This window comes from Eleutherodactylus coqui, chromosome 1 (assembly GCF_035609145.1).
Source record: "Eleutherodactylus coqui strain aEleCoq1 chromosome 1, aEleCoq1.hap1, whole genome shotgun sequence".
Lineage (NCBI taxonomy): Eukaryota > Metazoa > Chordata > Amphibia > Anura > Eleutherodactylidae > Eleutherodactylus > Eleutherodactylus coqui.
In genome coordinates this window covers 40,365,226-40,381,612 of record NC_089837.1, presented here as the reverse complement: position 1 = coordinate 40,381,612, position 16,387 = coordinate 40,365,226, and the positions used below count along the sequence as shown (strand labels likewise).

General features: G+C 44.1%; 3 protein-coding genes across 3 annotated transcripts in view; all 3 read left to right on the top strand.

Moving 5' to 3' along the window:
• The window catches only part of LOC136608436 (uncharacterized), a 61,183-nt gene that overhangs the window by 15,649 nt on the left and 29,147 nt on the right, over window positions 1-16,387 (top strand). The gene's annotated exons all lie outside the window — the stretch shown is intronic.
• The window catches only part of LOC136607875 (oocyte zinc finger protein XlCOF7.1-like), a 102,609-nt gene continuing 90,654 nt past the window's right edge, over window positions 4,433-16,387 (top strand). Inside the window, exon 1 of the mRNA XM_066589069.1 lies at window positions 4,433-4,569. Within this exon, the coding sequence (XP_066445166.1) occupies window positions 4,474-4,569 (96 nt within the window). The 5' untranslated portion in view covers window positions 4,433-4,473. The remainder of the gene's footprint in view (window positions 4,570-16,387) is intronic.
• LOC136608404 (zinc finger protein 436-like) lies at window positions 14,682-15,934 on the top strand. The gene has a single exon (XM_066589106.1). The coding sequence runs from the start codon at window positions 14,703-14,705 to the stop codon at window positions 15,564-15,566; it is 864 nt and encodes a 287-aa protein (XP_066445203.1). The 5' UTR covers window positions 14,682-14,702; the 3' UTR covers window positions 15,567-15,934.

The following is a 16,387-nucleotide window of genomic DNA, read 5'->3' as shown; positions in this document are numbered from 1 at the left end:
TGCTGAGGGAGTAGTAGAACGCCACATATCTACGCTCCCTAGCTTCATGTCGCATTTTGCAGGTCTGCATGGTAGACCATTATTAAAAGCACAACAGTGCTATCACGTGATGACGCAGTTAGCGGATAACGCGTCCAGTTATTTATTCACCACCCAGTCTTCCACACAGTCCACTCACGCTAGCCAAGGGACTGGACCTGTGAATCCTAAGTCTGCTCCTCCTTCCTCCCAGCCTGGTCACTCCACGAAAAGGAGAGATTATGAACACGCATACTCACAGGAACTGTTCTCAGGTGGCCCTGAGTCGCAAACAACAGTTCCTGAGGCACCTGAGAAGTTAGTTGTGAGCGATGCCCAAAATTTGGCCATTTATCCATCTCAGGGCGATAAGGGTGGGGACTTTAAAGTAGTGTCTCAAGAGGTATTTGTGCATAACGATGATGATGATGATTGATGATTATGATTATGATGGGTTGATGATTATGATGGGATGATGATGATGGATTGATGATGATGAGACACAGTTGTCTGTCAGTGAGGTTGTTGTGATGGCAGTAAGTCTGAGAGAGAAGCAGACTGAGGATTTTGAGGAAGAGCTGGTGGATGATGAGGTGACTGACCTGACCTGGGTCACACCACTGCCTCTTCCTCTGTGTCACATGCTGGCACTGAGATGCAATCCCCCTCCCAGGCCGCAGGCATGATCGTCTCTCGCCCTGCACCCACACCCTCACCCTCACGGTCCTCCACTGCCTCCACCAATGTGTCCAAGTGCAACGTTCAGCTGTCCATAGCGCAAGTAGTGGTGCGCAAGTGGAAATATGCAGCCGCCCACCCGCATGCACAATTGCTAAACGTGCATATCAGAAAACAGCTGAGCCCGCAGATGCTGCCATATAGGCTCGTTGAAAGTGAGGCTTTCCTCAACCTCATGGCAGTGGCCGCCCCACGCTACTTGGTCCCCAGTCGCCACTATTTTTGCCGCTGTGCTGTCCCTGCCCTACACCAGCACGTGTCTAGGAATATCAATCATGCCCTCACCAACACGGTTACTGTGAAGGTCCACTTAACCACCGACACGTGAACAAGTGCTGCCGGCCAGGGACACTACATCTCCCTGAAGGCACATTGGGTTAACCTGGTGGAGGCTGAGACTGAGTCTGACCCTGGGTTTGCTCACGTGCTACCCACACCGAGCATTGCAGGTCCTACGTCGGTCACGGTTTCTCCAGCTTATTATGCCATCTCCTCCTCCTCCTCCACCTCTTAATTACCACATGTGAGCACGTTGCATTCAGTCGGTAGCTTGAGGCGCTGCAGCACTGCGGTTGGGAAGCGTCAGCAGGCTGTGCTGAAACTACTCAGCTTGGGACACAAAAGGCACACCACCCAAGAGCTGTTACAGGGTTTGACAGAGCTGACAGATCTCTGGCTTTCGCCGCTGAACCTCCAACCAGGCTTGGTCGTGTGTGACGATGTGCAAAACCTGGTGGCGGCTCTGCAGCTTGGCAGACTAACACCTGGGGGTCTGGGAGTCAGCGCTAGTCGCCATGTATTATCTCTCATTTTACCACAGTTATCCGAGATACTGGATTGAAGTGTTCACAGGAAGCGTAACTGATTTAATGAGAGTTTCACAGGGTCACTGTATACCTGTGGTGGCTACTTTTGCAACATCTCCTGCTTCAAACCAATCTCTGGCCTTAGAATTGGGTTGTTGAATTGTGCAGATGGTTAGAAGTACTAGCATCCGAGTCCGCTTTATGGCCACGTTTCTGGCTCCTGAGAATTTTGTGATGTAGCTGGCATGGGATTGGAATAATTGGAACCCAACAGTCCTTTCTAGGACTACAGCTCCTCTCATTGTGTGCATCATCAGTTTGGTTGCCTGGAAGCAGTAGTGCGCACAAAGCATTCACAAGCATTCGGGCTGTATACTGCATACTGTTACCGCTTCTATACAGTATACTGCTACTGGTGTACACAGACTATATAGTATCTAACAAAACTCCTCTCATTTTTCATTTTGTTAGTTGTTTGTGGCTGAAAGCATTTGCATAATACACCCAAGGGTTATATAGTGCAGATCGAGAGGACACACAAGACTGTACACATTTTAGCAATTAATTCAAGTTTTTTGCTCACCTTTCTTTGGCAGGTATCCAGTTTCTTTTATTCAGCACTTGTGTTATAGAAGTGTTTCTAGTCCATCGCCGTTCAATCTCAACGGCTAATCGTTTAAAGATGCAAATAAAATTTTTATTTTCATCTTTGTACACATTTTACACTGTTTATTTTTTGGCTTAAAGCGTACGCAAAATACCTCGCAGTTTTCATAGCATTTTGATGCAGTGCTTTATACAGCATGATGAAGACTTGTGGTTAGGGTCGAGGATGAGCCAAACAATAAATGTCACAGCAACACTCCTTTGGATCCAAACACCACTGTGGTGGGAGATGGAAAACTCTGGTGTGCAGAAGCTCATGTATGAGGACCCGATTACCTTGAATCCTCAAATTGCCATCAGTCCAGAAGTATAGTGATGAGCAGCGCCAGAAGTGGTTGAATATCTTTAAAAACGCATCAACAGATGCTTCTTTATTAGATCAAGCAAATCCAGTATAACACCACGTTTCGACCCGACAGAGGGTCTTTTTCAAGTGCATGAAAAAGTGCACGCACTTGAAAAAGACCCTCTGTCGGGTCGAAACGTCGTGTTATACTGGGTTTGCTTGATCTAATAAAGAAGCATCTGTTGATGCGTTTTTAAAGATATTCAACCACTTCTGGCGCTGCTCATCACTATACTTCTGGACTGAGGGTCGAGGATGAGGACGTGGACGTGGGAGGCTGAATGATGGTCTGGGCAGAGGCCGAGGTCCTGGGCAGGGTGCAGCAGTGCCAGGTTTGGCCACTCAAATTTCTTCATGGTTCATGCTCTCCTTGTAGCAATCAAAGGAAGCATAACTGACTTAATGAGACTTTCACAGTGGTGGCACCTTTTGTGACACCTTCTGCTTAAAAGAAATCTTTTGTTTTAGAACGTGTTGCTGAATTGTGCATATGGTTAGAAGTGCTAGCATCTGAGTCAGCTTTATGGCCACGTTTATGGCTCCTGACAATTTTGTGACGGAGGTGGCACGGCCATTAGAATTCTGATCAGCACTGTATAGCAAGACCGAACTCATTATACACTGTCTGTTTTTGGATGTAAACAGCCAGATTGGTTTAGGCCTGATAAACGCACACATCCGTGGGAGTCAGTGCTGGTTGGTATGTAGAATCTGCTCCAAATCTGCTGCCCAGCATGGGGTCCTGCTTTGGCCACTCAAATTTATGCATGCATCATTCGGTTCTTGTAGCGATCAAAGGAAGCGTAACTGATTTCATGAAACATTGACAGTTTCACTGTACACCTGTGGTGGCTACTTTTGTGACACCTCCTGCTTCAAACCAATCTTTGGTTTTAGAATGTGTTGCTGAATTGTGCAGATGGGTAGAAGTACTGGCATCTGAGTCCCCTTTATTGCCACATTTGTGGCTCCAGACAATATTGTCACGGAGGTTGCATGAGATTGGACTTCTGATCATACATTACTTCATCATCAATTCTCATCAGCATAGTTGGATATCGCCCACAATTTCAAAGGGGGTCGCTGCCAGGCCCTGCCAACTTTCTGCAGTGTGTCTCCTGTTCCTCCTCATCCAATACGCACTTATAAATAGATATGAGGGTGGTGTGGCTATCAAGTGAGCGTGTGGCATGAGGACAGCTGAATGCTGCACTGGGAAAAATTTTCAGTATGCTGCGGATGCAGGATTGTGCCTGCATCCTGGGGGGGATTGGATAGCATTGCCAGCATGTAACACAGGAGAAGAGGCAGTGGTGTCACCCGCAAGCTGTGATTGGCCTTCATTGCACTTAGTGTGGTGCTAAGCTAAGATGTGCCAGCGTGTGTGCCTTGCTGATTATGGTCTGTCCCAACTAAATTGTTAGGGGGTTGACCACCAGGCTCTTGCCCACAATTTGGCTTAATAGTGTGACCTCCGAGCCTCAGATGCATCCATGCATGCTGCCCCTGCCATTCCCTATCCGTTTCTGTGGTGTTTCCATGACTTTCTCATGTTTTCAGGTGAGTCACACAACCTCCCCTATGCGGAGCATGGGTCAGCTTGAAAAATGCTAGAGCCGAGCTGCGACTCGAGCACCCAAGCATTTTGGTGCTCACTCATCTCTAGTTGTGAGATATTGAAGAGACGAGAGAGGTGATATTTATGGCAAATCATTTGAATCCATACAGTGAGAGCTCTGAGAACCTGCTTCTCTCAGTGCTCAATAAGTGAGGATCAGTATTTCATACATGATGTTTCCTGTAGGATTTAGAGCGTCTTTTTTTTTTTTTTTTTTTTTAAAGGTGCAGTACTAGAAACCTCCACTCAAGCCAACGTTCTCATTCAAATTGGTCCTTCCCATGAATGAGCTACTGAGGATGAGCAAGTATGGAAATGAAGTTACCAAAAGAATATTAAACCTCTCCTTAGAGATCATCTACCTGCTGACCGGAGAGGTAAACCTTTCTATATTTCTGTGATCTTTATTGTTTTTTGTAACAAGTCAGACTAAGGGAAGAGAAAATCCATTCAAGGAAGTAATAGGAACAATCCAGTGTCCTGTGTAACGGCTTCCAGACCTTCCAAGTGAGGGAGAACTAAAGAACTGAACAGCAGAGAATGTGAAGATCGGCCACCAATATGGTCAATTTTGTATGGTGGGAACCAATGAGCTAATAGTAATGTTGTAGGAGCAATGAGAATGGGAAGTCGGCTCCTTGTAATGAGGAGGAAAGGGCAGCCAGGAACCAGCAGGATCACATGGACTGAGTTTGCCCTGGAGATTTGGATTTTTGTTACTAGGTTGACCTCTATATAGACAGAAGACTGACGACAGGAGGGGCACATGGTCCATTTACTCTGTACTTATATTACTTTCCTTTTATTTATCCCTTAGGATAGATGTATGTTTATCTTAAGTCCACTTAAAGGGCCCCTCTGTTGATTTTGTTTTTTCCAATCTGTATGTAACTAGTATAATCTGATTTAATTATTCCTTTCTGAACATTACATGATCCAATTGAAGAGGGCAATCTCATTATGGCCATCTGGGAATTCCTTGTCTCCCTGTGACCTGTACAAAGAACGGTCTTGGGTCATTCGGTTTTCCGGGATGATAAAATTACGTGGACTGTACCACACAGGCTCTTCAGGATAGGCACTCCTACTGCTGATGATTAACCATTAGAATGAAGAAGATGACTGCTAACCTCCCTTACTGTTTACATGTAATCTGTAGCTTATTTAGGTGAATACAGAAGGGAATGATAATCACAGCAGACAGAGATGGTACTGGCTGTAGCTGGTCATGTGATGCTCTACTGATGCATCATGTGGCTGATAACAGCAAGAGAAAGCGGGGAGAAATCTAAAAATGAAGATTGTGCCTGATATGTATCAGACAAAAGGCTACACTGCATGGAAGTGACTGCAATGTACATAGGAGAGGCCCAGAGTGAGGGAGATGAGCGGGCCGGGATAGAAAAATGTGTTTTCACTGGATGCCACTTTAAATTCACTTACCTTTTGATTTTCCAACCACATCCGCTTTAAAAGTATACATTTTTATTAGAAATATTTAATAACCTTAACCCTAATATACACACAATAATAAACAAAAAATATGGTTTTGTTTTAGGGTCAGGGACTATATAGTAGGTATTACAGCAGTAATCAGTTTGTTCATTCAAGCTCTGATGTTCGTGGTACTGAATACATAGATGATTTTTTTAATGTATAATCGGCCTAAATTAGAGGCGATGTTCTGATAGCACATTGTTACTATTAAAGGCCCTGTGATCTCCCTGCCTATCTGTGGAGCGATCGCCCTGACAAGAGCGCCCCCACTCAATGTGGGCTAATCCTGTTGTAACCCTACAACCCTAAGACCAACACTCAGAGGGGGCTAGAAGCATTTCTAGAGCGTTATGTTATTACAGGATGTAGACATGAAATAAACAGCGGGACTGTTGATCCGGGTTTTGGAGTCAGATAGGAACTATTAAACCGTTGATCCAGGGATTATTCTGACTGCCATTATAGAGTTGGGAAGGAATTTTCCCCCCAAATGGGCTACTTGGCTTTTGCCTCATTGTTTTTTTATTTTGCCTTTCACTGGATCAACAAGGGGTGTCTGAAAATAGGCTAAACTAAATGAACATGGTCTCTGTTCAGCCTAACACACTATGTTAAAAGAGCAGTACTTGCGTATCCGGTTGCCGCACCAGTCCAGCATCTTTACTGGACAAAAAAGCCCTGCAGTCAACGCTAATGGCTCTGAAGAAAAGAGCCTTAAGATCTTTACGTCTTTCTTGTGTCAGGGAGCCGGGTCCGGATAACTGGAAGTCCCTGAAACTACCCGCAACCCCTGTCCCTACCTATTTGCCCGCCTGGTCTAGACCCCAGGGCGACAACTCGACGACAGTCCCTAGGCTCACTAGGGATGCGGGGCAGGGAGTTGACTAATGAACAAATACTGGAGGGAGTCAGACTACAGACAATAAAGGGAAGCAGGTCAGGCAATCCGGGTCGGCAGCAGGAGAAAACACGTTACAAGGAGTCCAAAAGCAAGCAAGTCAAACAGGGCATTAATCCAAAGGTATGTGGGTGTAGCTGGAGACCAAACATACACTGGCATGGGTCTAAGCAAGCTGAGCAGTTTAAATGCTGTCAGAACTCCCACCCCAGCAGCTGATTGGTGTGGGGAGCCTGACAGCAGCAGGACCTGATCAGAGATGCTAGAAGAACTAGCCCCCAGCGTCTGCTGGACAGGCAGAGATGGAACAGCGTGGCTAGGTGTCATGGCAATAGGGACACGATGCGGAATGGCACCCGCCGCGTCCCCAAAACCCGGCTACCTAGGCCTACGCATCCTGAGCATCGGAGCGTGCGCCCGGAGCCGGCGGCTAGGGGAGGTCACCAAAACTAGGGCTCCCCTGCGCCACACCCCCACAGCCTGAGTGACAGGTCCGGTGGTGCGGACACGGAGACCCTGAGAGCCTCTGGTCTTGACATCCTGTTTGGGTTTATGAAATCTTACACAATTTTCGTAGTCCATTTTTGGACTTGTTCTATTTTGTAGGTGAGGTCTACAGAACTGAACACCGTATTCCAGATGCAGTCTCACAGGATCACAACCTCTTTTCTGAGGGGTGAATACTGGGTTTAGTTCTCTACATGTCTCTCTCTCCATATATAGGATTACACAATAGTGAAGAAGACATCGGGTGACGGTGCGACTCCCAACAGCCATTTCCATGAGTCAGGAGGATGGAGCAGGAGCCAGAGGCCCATCACAGAGGCTCCTCCTCACTTAGCGATACATGAGCAGAAGATCCTAGAACTCGCCAACAAGATCACTGAGCTGCTGACTGGAGAGGTGACACTGCTGGGAATGCTGGGTAATTATACAGTAACAGCACTAGAGGAGTCTGGGTAATGACGGTATATTGTGTTGTCAGGTTCCTATAAGGTGTCAGGATGTCGCTGTCTATTTCTCCATGGAGGAGTGGGAGTATTTAGAAGAACGCAATGATCTGTACAAGGATGTAAAGATGGAGAACCACCAGCCTCCGATATCACAGGGTAAGAAGAGACATAAGATACAGTAAATAGTACACTATTTATATATTTTTTTCAGCGTTTTTTTTTCTGCCTGATACTGTTTTGAAGCCTTAATACCATCTTGTGTAGTGTATTTCTATCTGAGCAATATCACATTTAATTTAGAATCTCACCAATTCAAGCTCTTTTATATCATTTTTTTATAATTTGAAGTTCACCACAATTTGTGCGGTTCTTTGTTTTGAATACAAGAACATTGGATTTTGAGAATAATACTGGTGACAATACAAATTTGTTCAGTGAAAGCAATAATTCATCTGTAATAAAAATGGGGGGAAAAAATCAAAGGGTATAAAATTTTCCACATTTATCCCAAGTGTGACAGTAAATTCTGGGATGTTAAGGAAAAATCCTTCCGTGGGTACTCAGTAAATTCTGGACTAGGAGTGGTCCTTGTGTTTTCTGGAACTCTAGTAACATTTTCTGTGTGCTGATGCTGCAACGGCAATGTATTGTTTGTTATACAATATGCATAATAGAATGGTAGCGTTGGAAGCAACCTCCAGGGTCATCGGGTCCGACCCCCTGCTCATTGCAGGATTCCCCAAATCATCCCAGACAGATATTTCTCCGGCCTTTGTTTGAACACTTCCGTTGAAGGAGAACTCACCACCTCCCGTGGCAACCTGTTCCACTCATTAATCCCCCTCACTGTCTAATATCTAATTTGTGTCTCCTCCCTTTCAGTTTCATCCCATTGCTTCTAGTCTTTCCTTGTACAAATGAGAATAGGGCTGATCCCTCTGCACTGTGACAGCCCTTCAGATATTTGTAGACCGCATCACTGCCGTCAGCTGGTGGAATAAGTTTCTACTTCTTGTTTCTGTTTTCCTCTTTGTGTTGGAGCATAACGTTGCATTTGGCTTTTCCAACACGAAGCTCCTTCCTAAGTACATATACTCGCACATAACTTAAATTGTAAAATTAGTACTTTTTTTTAAATGTAAAGACTGTATCTATAACATATCTGAAGCAGTAAGACTCGATGCGTTGTGTCTCGTCTGAGAGCGGGAACTGAAATGCTGTGATGGGAAGCTGGAATGCAGCTTCCAGTGCAGAAGAACAGATTATGTGTGTGAACCGCAGCCGCCGGGAATCAAAACCATCTTGAATCTGTTAATGAATTATAATTGGGTACCCAAAAGTAAGTTGGACCGAGACGAATTGAAAATAGGTGGAAGAGACATCAACAATCTCCATTATGCGGATGACACAACTCTGCTTGCAGAAACAGAAGCAGTTCTGAAGCAGCTGATATGTAAGATTAAAACTGAAAAAAATGGTCCCCTACCTGAATTTGAGGCCTCAGTCAGACAAGCTCTTGAGAGGTCTGCACAGATTAGAACTTCTACGACAAAGACCATGGACGTGGTCGAAACGTCGCTGCTGATCATTGTGTGGAGATCTAATAAGGAAAGCATCCTGGATGAGAGGATTTTACTGAAGACTCCTGTGTGCTGCTCTCTCCTTTGACATGGCGCTAAATTAGCACATCTAAGAAAGATAGGACATGCGTGGCTACAGTGCCCGCATCGCAAATCCATCCTGCGCAAAATAATAGGACCTGTCTTGTCTTTGGTGCTCGATGGGCAGAAGTTTCTATTGATTCCTATAGGAGCAGGAGTTTATGGAAACTATTGTGCAGGGAATAGATTCCCCGCTGATTTACAACAGGACCATCAAAACATGCTGCCCAGAAGCACATTATAAATGTCCCGCTGTATACTCCTGATAGTCCCCCCAGGGACGAGAGTATTCCGTTGATCCCTACGGGGACTAATAGGAACTTACAATGGGACATTTAAAATGTGCTTCTTGGCAACACATTTTAAATGCCCTGCTGTAAGCAGCAGGGTATTCCTCCTGCCCCCCTGCTGGGCAATTCCCCAGAAGCAGAGGCCAGTAGGGGGCTCCCTCCACCTCTCTCCCGAAGGGATTTCCCTATAGCAGAGCAAGAGGGGGGCATGGTTACAGGGCTTTCCTGGAGAGCATGTGAGGAGGAGTGTGGCTAGAGGAAATGGCGCTAGAAAAATCTATAATGCATGGACAGATCAGCAACCAAAGAACACAATGGCTGATACTGTCAGAGGTGATGCTGGCATAGATATCACACAGCTGAAAGAAGCAGTGAAAAACCGAAAAACATAGAGGGAGCTCGCCTTTAGGGTTGCCGAGGATGGGGAACGACTAAAGTCTAACAACAACCACCCAAAAGTAACAGGAATCTTCTTCTGGTGAGTTTGGTGGGTGGGCTTCTGTTACTAGGTGAATGCCCGTGGAACCCTTCTGAGGTGGTATGCTAGCCAACATTGGGAAGCACTGAGCTCCAGTGATTCATTTTTTTTTCTTTGACAAGTTGTTCATTTTTTTGCCTATTTTGAGATGGCCGATTCATACGAACAACGTGCAGCTGTGAAATAGTTTTCTTTTTCACCACTCAAAGTTCTCATAACAAAAATACTTGAATAGATGTTGCGGCAAGGGTGTCTAGCTGTTTTTTTGTCAAAAGTTGCGTAACACTCAGCGCTGTGTGGGCAAACAGATGACTGGCTCCTCCATCGTGACAGCACACCTGCCCACACAGTGCTAAGCAATTTTTGATGGAAAATGTTGTGACACCCTTTCCTCCCCCTTTAGAAGGCTGCTGGGTGCCATGTCAACCAAACAGCACAACGCAATCATGTTGCAGGGGGCCATTTGGGCGATCAGAATTGATAGTGGCATTCTGAGGGTTAACAGTAGAGATGAGCAAGCATGCTCGGATAAGTCAGTTACTCGAACGAGCATCGCTCTTCTCGAGTAACTGCATTCTTGTCCAAGCAGGCTCAAGGGGGCGGCGGGGGTGAGCAGGTGGGGAGGGGGGGAGAGAGAGATATCTCTCTCACTCTCTCCCCCGCTATCACCCGCCGCCCCCTCGAGCACACTCGGACAAGAATGCAGTTACTCGAGAAGAGCGATGCTCGCTCGAGGCACTGACTTATCTGACCATGCTCGCTCATCTCTAGTTAACAGTCATGATCAGTGTTTGTGCTGATCAAAGCTGTTGCAGGTGGGTGTCTGCTATCACAGGCAGCCACATCTGCCTTGTATGGGGCGGGATCGGTTCAGGATCCTACTCCATATAGAGCCCGCACATCCACGTAACTGTACGCCCTGTGCTGTTAAGGGGTTAATCACAGTTTTTATGAGGCCATAAGAAATATCATTTGTCAGCAGCATGCCCCCTCATGTACACTGGATGAGCTGCTGAGAGTAATATAAAGTTATGAGAGGACGGGGTTAACAAATGATCCCTCACGATAATTGTGACTTGAGAAAGAAAGTTCCATCTATGTCGTCAGAAAAAAAAGATCTAAACTCTTGAATTGCGCATTTTCAGTCAACTGTATCAATGGAAGAATAAAACAAATATGGCTGCCAGACAATGGCGGCAGAAAATGTCTTTTTTTCCAAAGATGTTTTATTTTTTAAAAGTCGTACAGGAAAAAGTAAAACTAACTATATAAATTTGGTATCATCGTAATCCTGCTGTCACATGGGATAAAATTATGTGATTTTTGCCGCAACGTGTACACCGTAAAAACAAGACCTCCCCCTCCCACAAACCTGGCGGAATTGCATTTTTTTTTATACCTCAAAAACCAGCCCCCCATGTAGCTATCTAAATGGAAAAATAAAAAAGTGAAGTGAAGAGGAAAAAAAAAAAAAAGGGCCTTAAGGGATTAATGCCAATTAACCTTCGATTGCTTGTTCACACTGAGCAAAGATTGGCGCAATCACACGCTCAGGGATCATCGCTTCGTATAAAGCTGGATTTCCATGTGGGGTTTCCCATGATTTGCTCCCATGATTCCCAGTTTTGCAGCGGTTTTGATTTGCTTTTTAATTGCTGTAAAAATGCATTTTAAGTCCAGCTTCACAAAGGCGAGAAAATTGCGCAAGATTATTTTGAATCGGGTCATACACTTAAGCAATGTGGGAAACAAATCGCGGCACGTCCCATCTTGAGCCGTGCTCTTGCATTTCTATCAATGGGGCAGCATTGCACCACTTTCTAGGAATACAAAGTGATACGACGCGGTTTTCACATAAAAATGCCTCAAATCCGCAAGGAAATGGCATGTTGGCGATATTGAACCGTAATTCATGGCCTCATATCGTACTCGCCTGTTGTAAGTTAGCGTAAGCCCCATATGTGTTTCCATAGTTTTGCACTACGGTTCTGGGGCCCTTTCGCTGTTCTGGCTGAATAGGTGGATTTCACATTTCCACTTCATTATTGTACTTACAGACATCTTGTACCTGCATTCAGAGGCCACTTCATTGGGTCCACAACTTTAGTCCTTGATAGGACCCTCTTTCTCCTTAGCCCGAATTGCTAGTGGGGGGCGCAGGGCTATTGGAAATGGAGGGAGATCAGTTAGCAGATGTTTTATGCATGACGAGCTGTAGTACCATTTTGGATTCCGCAGGACGAGTTGTAGTTTTCACTGGTGCTATTTAAAGTACCATATAATGTACTGAAAAACTTTTTAAAAATTCTAATAGAGTAAAATGAAAAAAAAAACAAAACATTCTGCCATCATTCAGTGCGTCTTGTTTCTACGGCGCACAAACTGCAACAAAAATGACACGATAACTTTATTGTATGGGCGGTACGATTACTACGATACCAAGCTTGTATAGTTTTTTTTTTACTTTACTTTTTTTTCAAAGACATTTAATTTTTTTCAAATAATTTCTATGGTCATCTTGTGCGCGCAATAACTTTTTTATTTTTCCATCGACGTAGTTCAGCAATGCCTCATTTTTTGCGGGATGTCCTGTAATTTCCGTTAGTACTAATTCGGAATACATACGACTTTTTATTGCATTTTTTCTGGGAGACAGGGTGACTGAAAAAGTGCATGTCTGGCGTTCTTTATTTATTTTTTTTTCGGACGACGTTCACCGTGCCGGGTAAATAATGTGTTACTTTGATAGATCGAACTTTTACGGACGCGGCGATATCAAATATGTATTTTTATTTTATTATTTAGACTTTTGAATTATAGACATGGCAAAAGGGGGGTGATTTAAACTTTTATTACTTTTGCAGTATAGGAGATATTGGTGAAAACATTGGCCCTTGTGGTGTTTGAGATTTAGTCACAGGTTGCACAGTATAAGCTGTAATACACTTTTAGGGTGCATTCACACGAACGTATATCGGCTCGGTTTTCACGCCGAGCCGATATACGTCCTCCTCGTGTGCAGGGGGGGAAGGATGGAAGAGCCCAGGAGCAGGAACTGAGCTCCCGCCCCCTCTCTGCCTCCTTTCCGCCCCTCTGCACTATTTGCAATGGGGAGAGGCGGGACGGGGCGGGGCTAATTTGTGGCCCTTAGCCCCGCCCCTGTCCCGCCTCCTCTCATTGCAAATAGTGCAGAGGGGCGGAGAGGAGGCAGAGAGGGGGCGGGAGCCTCAGTTCCTGCCCCTGGCTCTTCCACCCTCGCCCCACCCCTGCACACGAGGAGGACGTATATCGGCTCAGCGTGAAAACCAAGCCGATATACGTTCGTGTGAATGCAGCCTTAGGGGGAATGAATGGAGTCTTGAAAAGGGAGCTTGTTGTGTTATTCTCCTGAGAATCGCGGGGCTACTCGGGGAAATTGTTCATGGTTTGTTGATTGTGAACGGCGAAGTCTGGTGGGTGGTCTGCGTTCATGGTGTTGAGCTAAAGATGGTCCCTGTGAGTTGAGGAAGGGAAATGCCACCTAATTCGAAAAATCTATGTTTTCAATCTCAAGGAACTGTAATAAGGCAGCTACTTGGTCTTGTGAATTCAGGGAGAAGGTGGTTCTGTTTTTTCTGATGATGAGATGGAAGGGATGGCCCCATCTGTAGGTAGCACCATTTTCTGTGATGAGGTTCAAAAAGGGTCTGAGAAGGCATCTCATGCCCAAAGTTCTCCGTATGTCTGAGAGTAGTGTGATCCCTGTGTTTTGATTCCAGGCCTGTTGTAGGATCTCTTCTTTTTCCTTCTAAAAGTGGACTCTACACAAGATGTCCCGAGGAGCTTCTTCTTGTGCTCAATGACTACTCTTCACTCTCTGCACTCTGTCCATCAGTGGAATCGGGGCAAGATAAAGCTTTGTTGAAAATGGCAACAATCAAAGAATGGAAGTTGCTAGGGGAACTGCTTCTGGTATACCCTGTAGTTTAATGTTGTTCTCCTACTTCTGTACTCCTGAACATCTGATTACAGTAGGATGTGTCTATTGAATGAGTTTTGCATAGACAGGGAGTTCTCTACTTTGGTCAAGCGCTGTATCAGTATGAAGGATGCTTGCTGCTATTGTACTGTGACTTATTGTGATATGGAGCGTAAATCCAAACAAAACACCATTAAAACCCTCTCCTGGCGTTGCTCCACTTTATGTACCATGGAAGCGAAGTCTCTTTTAGTGGGTAACTCGCTAGGCAGAGCCCATATTGCTTAAGTACTGAAACATGTTGTGTTTCCACTGTAGATCAAGAGAGCAGATGAGAACCGTGTGAGGGGCTTGGATGTGGATTAGTTTTCTGGTGCATTGTGACCTCAGTGTAATCTGAAGTTCATTCTGTGCTGTTGAAGGCTGGAGTGATGGGTTTAGTGGAGCTGAGGCTGGTGTAGGTAGCTGATATTTATTATGTCCCCGAAGGGGACTTGAACATGCGATCCTATGACCTGAATTGTGTGTATTGTCATTGATGCATGTAATGGTGAAGAACAAAATATTATAAGGCTGAAAACACACATGCAGTTTTGGGGGCAATTTTTTATGTAGTTTTTATTTTTTATTTTTATTTTTTTAGTGAAAGCCAGAAGGTGTTTTTCCAGCCATGTAAGAATTTTATATATTTGGCTACTTAAAAAAAAAAAAAAAGTCACTAAATCATAATTTAATCCTAACAGAAAATCCGATTGAGGACTTTGATGGAAACTTCATGTTATCGCTAAATTATAAAGCAGAAGATGAAGATATTGTGCAGCACCCTCCAGGAGAAAACCTCATTACCCTTAATGTTCAGCCAGTATGTAACAGTGCAGATCCATCATATAATCCCCCTAATCACGAGGAACCTTCTCCTAATCGATCAGAGAATTTTACTACAAGTAAAGGCCCCACTGACAGTAATAGTCTTCAATGTGGAAAACAGTTTACAAATAGCTCAGGTCTTTTTACGCACGAAAGAACTTGCACAGTTGAGAAGCCATATTCATGTTCAGAATGTGGGAGATGTTTTACCGATAAATCAGATCTTGTTAGGCATCAGAGAATTCACACAGGAGAGAAGCCATATTCATGTTCAAAATGTGGGAAATGTTTTACACAAAAAACAAATCTTGTTCGACATCAAATACATCACACAGGAGAAAAGCCATTTTCATGTTCAGAATGTGGGAAATGTTTTACAAGTAAAGTAAATCTTCTTGGACACAAGAGAATTCACACGGGAGAGAAGACCTTTCCATGTTCTGAATGTGGGAAATCTTTTACGGATAGAACACATCTTCTTATACATCAGAGATGTCACACAGGAGAGAAGCCGTATTCATGTGCAGAATGTGGAAAATGTTTTATGGAGAAATCAGGTCTTGTTAGACATCAGAAAACTCACACAGGGGAGAAGCCATTTTCATGTTCAAAATGTGGGAAATGGTTTACACGAAAAACAAATCTTGTTATACATCAGAGACTTCATACAGGAGAGAAGCCATATTCATGTTCAGTATGCGAGAAAAGTTTTACGAAAAAGTCAGATCTTGTTAGACATCAGAGAATTCACACAAAAGGGAAGTCATTTTAATGTTCATAACACAGGAAATGTTTTACTACAAATACGAAACACGGGGCTCATCATAGAGCTCACAAAGTGGAGGAGCCATTATGATGTTCTTTATGTAAAAAAAATAGTTTTGAGGGAAATCAAATTTTGAAAACTCATCTGAGAGATTTCATAGAGTAAAGTCAATATTCTTATTTGACATGGGCTAAATACTAAAAAAAATGGAATGCACCAAGTTATTCACAGACATCGAACAGCCAGTAAGAGGTTTTTTTGTATAGAATTAGACTGGATTTTTCAAACGTTCAAATTTATAGTTACCCTGCAGTCAACTGTAATCTGGATCCATGATGTATTGTGGGTTTACATGGGTATAAATATATATATATATATATGTATATATATATATGGATATAGAAATGCTCTTTTTACTCTTTTTATGGTTCAAAATGTATTTTATTTCTATTTGTATACCAAGTAAGATCATAGGCCCTCACTTGTGGCCATAGTACAACATTAAAGCATTAAAGTATTCTTCAAAACAATAAAACTAAGTTTCACATACTTATATCCGGTTCTTGAGTCCAATCATTGACTGTGAACATTATATTACTGCATAAACCGTTTAGCAACAAACTATTTACAAGAAAGGTAGAAAGTTAAATGCGACCCATATAGAGTCTACAGTATAGTAGAGAAGAAGAGAGAGTTAAAGAGCAGAAAGCGTTGAAAAGAAGGAGGATGGGGGGGGAGGATGGAGGGGGGGAGGGTATCTGACCTGCTTGTCCCTTTGACTCCAATCGGCCCCTTAGAAGGAGACCTAAGCAGGATATGTTCAAGGG